At 38.5% G+C, this 11,180-nt stretch overlaps 1 protein-coding gene across 1 annotated transcript in view; it reads right to left on the bottom strand.

The window, feature by feature from the left end:
• Positions 1-1,502: 1,502 nt before the first annotated feature.
• LOC148330677 (collagen alpha-1(XXIII) chain-like) overlaps positions 1,503-11,180 on the bottom strand; it is a 56,615-nt gene continuing 46,937 nt past the window's right edge. The window contains exon 3 of the mRNA XM_088305328.1: positions 1,503-1,598. Coding sequence (XP_088161454.1) covers positions 1,546-1,598 — 53 coding nt within the window. The 3' untranslated portion in view covers positions 1,503-1,545. The remainder of the gene's footprint in view (positions 1,599-11,180) is intronic.

The raw sequence follows: 11,180 nt of genomic DNA, 5'->3' as shown, positions 1-11,180 counted from the left end.
AGACTAATAAAACTCATGTCAATGTTGTATTGTTATAAACGGGGGTGCACATAAGCGATGCGGCGGTGCGCATGAGCACTGCAAATAGAATAATGCTCTTCCAGTTCAAGTCTGTCACTGTGCTTTTACGCACTACAACAAATGAGCTCAATCAGTCTGCTCGAATGTGCAGCCTCAAGTCAAGTCAGCCGCCACAGCAAATGCTTCCGAGGGCCACCTTTAAAATAAAAGCTTGGTCAGGCACTGATATCCATGTACTACTAGTCCTACGACTACTACTACTACTACTTGGCGGCGACTTGACTAGGCTAGCTTCGGCCCTACGACAACATTCGCTGTGAGATGGTAGCCAAACGGGTTGTCGAGAGCCACCGGTGAAACTATTATCTCCGTGTCACTTTGCTACTGCTTTAATGGCCGATCAAACACACCGTATGACCTTACGGTCCATGATGCAAAAAAAGACTGGGCTCGAGAGAATTGTGACACTGCAAGTCAGAGGTGGCCAATTAATTAACAGGCCACGCAACTCAATTGTGTTAAATATGAATTCAATGTACTTTTATAAAACAGTAACTTGAAAACTGAAAACAAATTTAAAAAGTTGACGATGTTATATTAAAATGGCATATCTACAGATCTTGATAAACCTTGCCACATGTCCATGTGCCGTAATTCTTCCAAGAGGTCGGTGAGTCAGGAAAGAAAATGAGCACCAAACAACAACCTCATTTGAGGACAGTGCCAAAGCTTTCATGTGCACCCCTGGTTATAAGCAAGAGGATATTTGAACACAGTCTAGTAATATAGACAAACAATAAAAAAATTACTCACACATATATTCTTTCTCCTCTGCAAAAAATGACTAATATTGTTGGATATTACTGAGCTGTTGAGGGCTTCTTCAAGTCTATATGAATTGGTGGCTAAACTGCACACACCAGTAGAAGCCCTACAATGTTCTTAAGTATGAAATTACGTATGATGCACAAACAGTTTCATTGCTGACATTTTCTTTCATTAAGTTAGCATAGACTGCTACTTTTTTTTATTTAAAAAACATTTGGATTTTATAATGTTATAAGCAAGACTGGACCAGATTAATGGCATTTCTCTAAATTTCTTTGAGGAAAGAGAATTTAAGATGAGAGTGTTTTGAGTACAAGCATCTTCATAGAATTAACTAAATTCATAAATCAAGGCACCACTGTAATCATACTGATATATAAGCTTATCAGTACTTAAGTTTGAAAGCTCCAAGTATTTCAGGTGGCATGTAAAACGTTCCAATTTTATTCTTATACTTCTACCAGCCCCATCTTTCTTACTGAGCACAAGCATCAACTGCCTCCGTAACCATCTTGGTTGTTTGGCAGATGTCAATTTGGGTGTAAACAATGATAGAGATGATCACATTAGCAATGGAATGGAATAAAAATGGTCAGTGACTCAAATGCGACAATATATAATATATGATATATTTATAACAGTCTTATAATAATGGCAGTTTGAGAAGTCAGTTCACCCAGTTGCAGAGATAGTCAATTACTTTACCCCACACGGATCACACAAGGTGTCTTGTCTACTTACTGGAGGTCCTGAAAAACAAAAAAGAGGGAGAAAGACACATTTAAAATTTAGATAAACTAGTGATACAATTCATCATAGATTTTTTTTCTTATCCAATCAAGATTGTTCCATTCAGTCATTTAAGCATAAAATACAAAGGTTGCCATGGTGAATGCAACATTTTCTACATATTATGACTAACCTTCATCATCACAAGAGAAGGAATCTGAAAGTAAATATCTAACACCAATACAAGGGTAAACTATATGTCCATAGGGATAAACATATTACTTGATTTCAGTGTACAGTTAGTTAATTACCCACCGGGAAATTGATACAAAAACATTTCTGGGATGTTAACGCACTAATTTTGGACTGTGTTCTTGATAAGGTCTGTGAAAAAAAACAAAAAACTTTGTGAGTGATGTCACTTCAGCGTCATCAACAGCGAGGGTGGGAGGCTTTTTTTACCTACTCTATTTTCGAACCTGTTGCACGAAGAGTAAACTGCACTGGACTTTGTACGTTGCTGCTTTTTCCCCAATTTAGACCATATAGAAGTAGGTTTGGACAGCTTGAACCGGCACATCACATGGTTTCAACACCACAAAACAACGGTAATGAAAACAATATGTATACCTCTAACATTTTCTTGTAGTTGATGCCTCACTCACAGTAAATGAAGCAGATGGACACAAATCATTTTCATTTTCATGAAATAAGAAAAAACTGTGGGGACCGTAAAGACACAATTTAGGGAAGGAGCTTGAATAACTAATAATAATGGTGATTCTGTTGATAAGTTGCGCAGAATTTCTAAGCATGATGTGGCCTCAGTTTTGAGAAGTGGCCACTCCTCCAAAGACAGGCTTGATAGACTAAAACAGGGGTCTTCCATCCTGTTCCTCGAGGGCCCTTGTCCTGCAAGTTTTCTATCTCTCCCTGCCGCAACAGAGATGATTCAAATGATCCGATAATCAGCAAGGTCTGCAGTGGCTAGCTATCGATTGTTCAGGTGTGTTGCACCAGGGACAGATGGAAAACGGGCAGGACACTGGCCCTTGAGGAACAGGATTGAAGACCCCTGGACTGAAACATCATGAAGCAGACTGGATCTTTATCCTTCAAGATGTTAACCTCCATATATACATTTTATGATCAGCACTGCAGTACTTAAACCGCAGTACTTCAAAAACGAATTTGCTAAAGATTAGCAAATACCATTATAGTGGATCTTGGTGAGCTAAACTAGAAAATAAAAATGTAATTTTACAGAACGAATACCAAGCCGCTTTTCCATTATACCGGTTCCAGGGCAGATCAGTCTCACTCTGTCCTGAATGCTCACTTTTCCGTTTGACTTTTTCAGGGCCATGCAGTAACAATTATTTTAATATCTGACAAATGAAGGCGTTTCTTAAGCAATGCGGCTTGGTGCTCCAATCATAAAAACACAGTGTACATACTACACATATATTGTTTCATAACAATACTTTAACATATTTACTATTTCATATGTATTGATGGAAAATGAACACCGTCGCATGTGAAGTTTACTTTCCATTTTTTCTGTAAATTAAAATTGTCTAATTGAAACCAACTTGAATTGAGAAATTTAAACAATCTGGAGTAAAGCAACACAACAAGTTGCATTGCAGAGCCATGACTGAACTAACTTTATTCGTCCCAGGAGATACATTGGTGGTTACAAGAGCATTGCTTTGACTTCAAAAAACATATCTAAAAAAATACTTCCCGCATTCACATATATTTCCATCTCTACTATTATGAATTTATGCTATATCAACAGGGTCCTTTAGAATTGCATTGCTGAAAAGACACTAAAATACAACTTTCTTTCAGACTAAAATGCTTTCAGTTTTTGTCAAATAAAACGAGACTTGACTAGACTACAATGCAGAGGTGGCAAATCAAGGTTCTGAAAGTAAAAACCTTGCCAAAGCTTGGCTCTAACCACAGATGCTTCTACTCAACCGGCAGATGAACGAGCTCGTTTGTCTGCTGTTGCGTAGAAGCACCTGCGGCTCAAGCCAAGCCGTGTTATTTTATTTTATTTATTTTTTACTTTCTACACGTGCGATTGCCGCGTCTGATAAAATGCCATCAGTTATCTTCGATTAAAGCTAGTCAAACAAAAATCATTGACATTTCTGACTACAGTGCTCAGACTTTTATAAGAACTAAAACTTGAGTGGGCTAAAAAGAAAACTAAAACTAATAAAAACTAAAAAGACTTGACTGAAACAGGCCGCCCCAAACACAACACTAAAAGTAGCCTCCAGCACCGTGTCTTGCGACAATGACTATAAGCTGCGCATCATTATAGTCCTCAGTGGCTCATTTGGGGTAAGTATGCGCTAGGGAGCAATGAGCATGTTCCATTTCATACTTGTTGCAGCTGAAGACCACTCAAAAATAATCCTCCATGTATTTTTCTATTTTTCCTCTTGTGTTACCTTTCAGCACCACCATTATAATGTTGTTTCTGATGAGGCAAGGTGAGGCTCAACTTTCAGAATTGTACAAATGTTATACTTTTTGAGCTACATGGGTTCATATTTTAACTGTAGTGGGCTGTACTGTTCAATCATTCTTGTGGTTGATAGATGAACAAAAGCTAAGCTGCAGCTCGCTCTGAAAGCAAGACTGGTAAAAACAAGCATCAACATGTGATTCACGCTACATTCTGGGCCTGCCTTCACATCCTTTTGGCTAGAGCTCTTCACACAGGAGACTCAACCAAGAGAATCTTGATCCAAAGGCACGTTGGGAGGCCAAAGACAACAGGGTGCAAATATAGTACAGAACGTGGCGCCTGATGAACAGCTTTGTGTGCAACAAGCAGTGGGCACAACATGAAACAAAATGCAAAGCCATAAACACACAACAGTGCAGGATGTTGTTTGACTGCACTCATATCACGTATGCTAAGTTTGCCCTCTCCCGGGATTAATGCTGTCTCACTATTGCTAACACCTGTTGTTTCTACTTATGTAAGGGCACTGCTTGCATGTGCCCGGAAATGGAAACCAAATCTTGCACGGTAACATCCAAAATCTTGCCCCCCTCGTGATCTCATTACAGGCAGTTCATAACCAAACACTAGTTATTAATTCTCACATCAAATTTTAGCTGACCAGCAATTTTCATAAAAATGCAACACAAACTACTTTAGGGAAATGAAAACAATCAATTGAAAGAAAACATTGAGAAACGCCTCCTATTGACCATATATAGTATGAGCTTTCCCTTGAAGAAATCCAAAAGTAATGCAAAGCGGGAGAAAATTTCCGAGATTGACATTTGAGGTTCGTACATCTCTCAGAAGTGGAAACAAATAACTATGGTTTGGAACAATTAATGCAAGTGTTAACATAAAAAGGAAAAAATGGTTTGACATGAACTCATCAAAATTGTGAATTAGCTAAAATTAACTGGAGGAGGGCATGCAAATTATTTGGATCCCCGTATGGTGCGTCCTATGGTCATTTAAATACAGTAATTATTTAGTTCATTATTTTTGTATTTAATTCATTATTTGATTGCCCTGTTTCATGAATTAATTTTATCTGTCAAATTCGCCCATCAATGTTAGTGGGCGGGGCTAAGCGTTGACAAACTTGTGTACGCCATTGCTTTGGCCCGAAGTGGTTGCAAACATGGCGGTTACGATGATGGATGACTTTCATGAGCTACCTTGATTGAGCCGTCGAGGCTTGTGTTTACCGTATTTTCCGGACCATAGGGCGCACTTTAAAGTCCCAAATCTTCCCCAAAACAAACGTAACGCCTTGTAAAGCGACGCGCCCATTATATGGACTGAGCATGACTCTTGACCGTCAACCCTTTTACTCATTGGGCTGTTTGGCGTACATGTTAGCACACCCTACTGGTCAAATTCTGGGTCATCTATGCTTCGAATTGACTGTGACTAATACATTATGGGACTATGGTGTTTGGGTGATGGTGTAGGAGAAAGCTGGACAAAAGGGCAGCTGTCCACAATGTTGTAGTCTGTCTTATCATTTATGTTATTGCTAGCAAGAAACGTCCCAGGTTTAGACAACAAACTGCAAAAAGCCCAAAGCACAACACGCACATGTCTCTAAACAGCCATACACATCTCTCTAAACAGCCATGTGATTGGCTGAGTTTGAGTGGCTCCCAAGAAGCCATTGCAGTAATTGGCTAAGGCTGAGTGGCTCCCAAGAAGCCATTGCTATAATCTTTTTGTGTTTTTTTTTTTCATTTTGGGTATATAGATGGCATGAGAGATACATGTTTTGTATTAATCTTATTTCTTTATTTCATTGTTTGCTTGTATGCTGAGTTTTTTTGGTTTTGATTTGAAACCGTGACTCTAAGGAGTGTGGTGACCAGTCAAGTCCCTGACGTTGTCTAGAGACATATTGCCATGACAATTATTATTGGTTAGAGTCAGTGTTATTGGCAGTGCTTCCTTATAGTTTCAGGACATCTGTCATTGACTTGGGTGATACCGCTGACAGCGATCCTTTAAGGGTTTGAGTCCTGGTGAGCTGGCATCAGCTAGCGCGAGCCGAGCTAGCTAGCTTGCTCGAGCGAGCAAGCGCGAGCCGAGCTAGCGCAAGCCGAGTGGCTAGCGCCTAGTATATGCATTAAATACGGAAATAGCACCCTCAACTGGTGTTGCTCCCTTTGATGCAGCGCGTCTTATGGCCGTAAAAATACGGTAGTTATTTTGCTTGAGGATTCAAATTACAAATAATAAAACAGTATCGTGGCGAGATCACCTGCTATATCAAAACTAGCCCAGCACAGTCTAATAATATGGCCCCTGGAATAACCTGCGGAATCTAAACCTAAAACCCATCATAGAGCCGCCATCCTGTTCTCTCAAATTGCCTGCCTCAACAGTTGCTCTTGTGACCACACATCAGATGCCAGTGCAGGGCCAGGTGGAGATGCTTCTTAATCTGATGTTCAACTACTATTTTGTGGGAAAAAAAAAAACATGTCCCAAGTCGCACAAAAAAATGTCAAACCACTATCATCATACATAATGTCACCAAATTTAAAACCCTCTCACTAGCAAAAACTGCCATTTATTAAACCTCATTTTAACGCCATCAGTTTGTTACGCAATTCAGTTGTTTCTTTTATTTGTTTAGTTGTTTTGCAACACGTGGAATTGTTGGTATGATCCTTTTGATTTAAGGCTGTTATTTTTGTCTCCCGTTCTTAGTAAAGCTGTGTTCGCCATGTGACATTCATTGCTCACACGTCACTCTCAACTTCCCTTTGAACGCCCGGTTTTCACCGATGTCCAACGATTGGAATGATGGAAAAATGGCAAGATCATTTTCTTCACTATACAAGATAGCGAAACCGACTGGGAGTGTGTCATTTACTTTTACAAGTTTTGGAACTCGGTGCACACATAAGGGGAACAGTGAACTGACGTAATAACTCGGATTTAACTGAAATCGTTTAGACCGATCGGTTTTCAAATAACGTTTCGTGTGTATGTGTGTGTGTGTATGTATATCTATCTATCTATCTATCTATATATATATATATATATATATATATATATATATATATATATATATATACATATATATATACATATATATGAGCCTCTGACTAAAAGCACTCACATCTCAAATCATCATTCTTTTTCCTACATACTGCAAAAAAAAATACTTCAGCTTCCAAACAATTCCATGAATCAACTGTTGGATTAAAAAGGAAAATAGAAAAACCTTCACTGGGATTTAAACCTCCCTGCAAGAATGTAATACCTAAGTAGATCAGTATAACATACTCACTTCTTGGATGTCTTTGTGATGTCAGATAAGTTTAACAGATAATATCTGGAGCTAGATTGCTGTGCTAATACTGTGCATTATATGATTCCATTTTTTTATTTTAGTGTTTCTTTTGATTTTGTGTAGCTTTGCCTTCTGGAACAGACTGCTTGGGTCAATAAACCTGATGGTTTGCAGACATGACCTGTTTGAGCTTAGTTCTGCTCATGGAAACACAGATGTTATATGGGAAGGAGAAAAATTGTATTCTCATGAAGTATCTTCTGTTTTAGTGTCATTATTGTCACCGCTGCTTTTGCAAGTGTAAAGGAAATCTTGCAGCTGATCCAAAATGCTGCCACTAGAATTCTCATGAAGTCCGATGAGTCAAAGAATTGATTTTCATTTTGAAATGTTGCTGCTGGTCTCTAAATCCCTAAATGGTCTTGGAACAAAATACATGCAAGATGTATGAGTACCCAACGAAACATCCAGACCGATCAAGTCGTCTGGAACAGGTCTATTGTGTGTTCCCAGAACCAGAAGCAAACAAAGTCTAGCAGCATTTAGTTACTATATTCCTCAGCTGTGGAACAAACTCTTAGATTACAAATGTTTTATGTAAAGCAATTTGAATTGTCCTGTACATGAATTGTCCTTACGTTGCCTTGCAATAAAATAATGGGAAAAAAATGCTCATCCTGTCAGACTGTTAATGAGTATGTAAGCTAAGTTAAATTGCATATTTACTCACACTAACAGACTGTGCATGCTGTCGGGCACAGGTGTACAAGTGGTGGGCTCCCCTATATCCATTAGAGGGTTTTGCATCTCGGGAAATTGACTTTTTTCTTCCAGGAAGGCACCACCAAACTTCTTATTTTCACTATGTGGCATACAGACTTAATTACTATTTTTGGCTTGGACTTGAGTCGGACTCCGCCATTGGACTTGTAAAATATTTTTTAGCGATTCGACCGTGTCCTACTATAATTTTATTTTGGAAAATTATTTATTATTCAAACATTATAAATGCAAAAAATGATGTCATCCATCAAAAGAAACTAGAAATAAAGTATTTCAAATTATCAAAATAGTCACCCGTGTCAAGATCAGTCTTTGTTGATTTTGTTTTAGTATTTACATTCATGTCTTCCTTCTGTGTGTCTCATTAGCCTTTTGAGTCCACCTGCGCTCGTTTACCCAATCCCTTGTCCCTCTCACTCTTTGTCTTGTCCAGGTGTTGTTGTCTCATGAATATATTTGAATTTAAGTCAGTTTCCTTTCAGTTGGTATCTGTCCACGGCTTTTGTTCATCTCCATGTCAAGTCCTGTTTTTGTAGTATTTGTTTTGATACTTTGATTCTTATTGTTTTGTACTCAAGTATTTTAGGTTATCTAAGTACCTAATTTGCCTTTTTGCTTTTTTCTTTTGGAACTCCTGCCACGTTTCCCTGTGTTTGTGTCCTCCACACCCCCTAAACCTCATCGCGAGTGCCAAAGCATTTTTTCTTTTTCTTTCAGTAATGTCACCCAACATAGAGAACTGGAGTTAGCCACAACATCTTAAAAAATAAAACATGAAGCAACCTACAGATTCATTTCGAACATTTCAGACACGAATGTCACCACGTTGAACGGTTCATGGGCACTTGGTCAGTGCCATACACCATCAATCATGCGGCCTTGTGTGACAATGATTCAGTGGCACATAGATAGTAGGTGCCGGACACAGGTGGGTGACGCAAACCCACAGCTCTTTTTCGGACCTGTACACAATGCTGGGACAGAGGGATATCGCCAGCACCAAGAAGTGCACACAACAAGTTCTACCACGCATGCTAGGAAGAGGGAGGCTTCAACATCGTCTCACTATACACATACGCGAAAATGGTATTGAACACAGTGAAATGCCTTACGGGAGTATTTCCATTGGAAGGAATGACCCCATCATTTTCATCGCATTGAGAGATGTTTGCATTTTCAAGATGGAAGTACAGTCACTATTTTGAGTTTGTGTCAGTGCGTGGGTGTTTGTTGCACACTTTTCTGCCAACAGTGTCCTCATGAAATAAAAAGACTACCTTTTAGAAATTATTAAAAAAATATATCATATATGTTTTTAATAAATGAAATCTAGAAAGACTGTTTTTTTTATTACAAATAAGAAGCAAACATATTTTATGCCAAATCCTGAAAGATGTTTTTTTAAATTATGATCATGATAATAATTCAAAAAAGATTTTCTTTTTTATTCTTAAAGAAAACATTTTTTTTCCTCTTAAATGTTACTATTAAAAACACACTTACTTGCCAAAACCAGGAGTCATTTTTATAAAACAGGGTTACCGGTATCTGCTGAATGTAACAAAGTAACTTAGTCTTTTTAAAGCAAGTCATCAATCAGTAACTACCATATTTTCGCGACCTTAAGGCACACGTTAAAGTCCCTAATTTTCCCCAAAACAAACAAGGCGCCTTGTAATGCGCTGGGCCTATTGTATAGACTGAGCAACTCTTTTGATCATTGGGCCTAATCCCCTTGGAGTATTTCAGAGTGCATGTTAGCACACCCTGCTGGCCAAAGTCTGAGGCATCAATGATTCTCTCTCAACAACCATGTGATTGGCTGAGGCTGACTGGCATTGCTGGAATCTTTTTGTGTTATTTTTATTTCTTTTGGGGATATGAATGGCATGAGATATACATGTTTTGTGTTAATTTTATTTCTTTGTTTCATTGTTTTCTTGTATGCTGTTCAGAGATATTTTTGGTTTTGATTTGAAACTGTGATTCTAAGGAGTGTGGTGACCAGTGAAATCCTCCCCTGAAGTTGTCGATTAGATGTGTTGCCATGACATCCCTCATTGGCCTGAGGTTCTGCTGCTGACAGTGATCCCGTATTCGCATGCTAGCATGCGCGAGCTAACATGTGCCTTGTACTGGGGCGTGGCCAGTATAAGTATTAAATACAGAAATAGCACCATCAACTGGTGCTGCGCCCTTTGATACAGCGCGTCTTTTGGCCGTAAAAATACGGTAAATTATTTTTTAAAGTAAGTAATCACTCATTTAACTAAGTTACTTTTTCAAGGTGACTGTGGCAACACTATTCCTGGGCGCTCTGAGTTGTTACATCAGCTTCAACATCTGGTTGAATGAGCAATCAGGTTTGAGCCATGTTTTATGCATATAAGAACCTTAATAAAGCAGATGAACATCATGACTGCAGGGTAACCAAAAATACTCCGATAATCAGTTTTCCGCATGATTCTAAGTCCTTGACTGTTTTTTTCCCTCAATAAGGTTTAGACCTCTAAAAGCAAAGCTGCTTAATGTAAAATTAAGTAATTACACAGCAGCCTTTTCAGTAGATCACTTCAAAGACGGCGATATAACTTTACCAGAAAAGGCACTGTTAGCCTGACTAACTCATTATTCTCTAAAAAGAGGAGGAAAGGCACTGAAAAAAAGCAGCTCAATTTGAGTCTGAGCAGAGAACAACCTTCCTAAAATGATCCATGATGGCCATGAGAGTTACTTGCATTGAAACCTTAACCTTGAACTTCAAGTTCTCTCATGATAGCCTCCACATAATCGTAACGGTACATTGCTCTTTGTCACATTGCTATCGGCGTTGTCAAATTCAGATATAACACAATTTTTGAATTAATAATATTCTCTATGTCTAAGGAGGAGCACTATTAATTTGCAAAGGAAAAAGTCATACAATATTTTTATCGTTGGCAAAAGAACGTGCATTGGATTTAAGTTTCACTATATCCATGTTAAATGATCCTT

This window comes from Idiotropiscis lumnitzeri, chromosome 9, assembly GCF_059441095.1.
Source record: "Idiotropiscis lumnitzeri isolate Australia: NSW breed Sydney's pygmy pipehorse chromosome 9, RoL_Ilum_1.0, whole genome shotgun sequence".
NCBI lineage: Eukaryota > Metazoa > Chordata > Actinopteri > Syngnathiformes > Syngnathidae > Idiotropiscis > Idiotropiscis lumnitzeri.
Note: the sequence above shows the minus strand (reverse complement) of the source record. Positions and strands in the feature narration are given on the sequence as shown.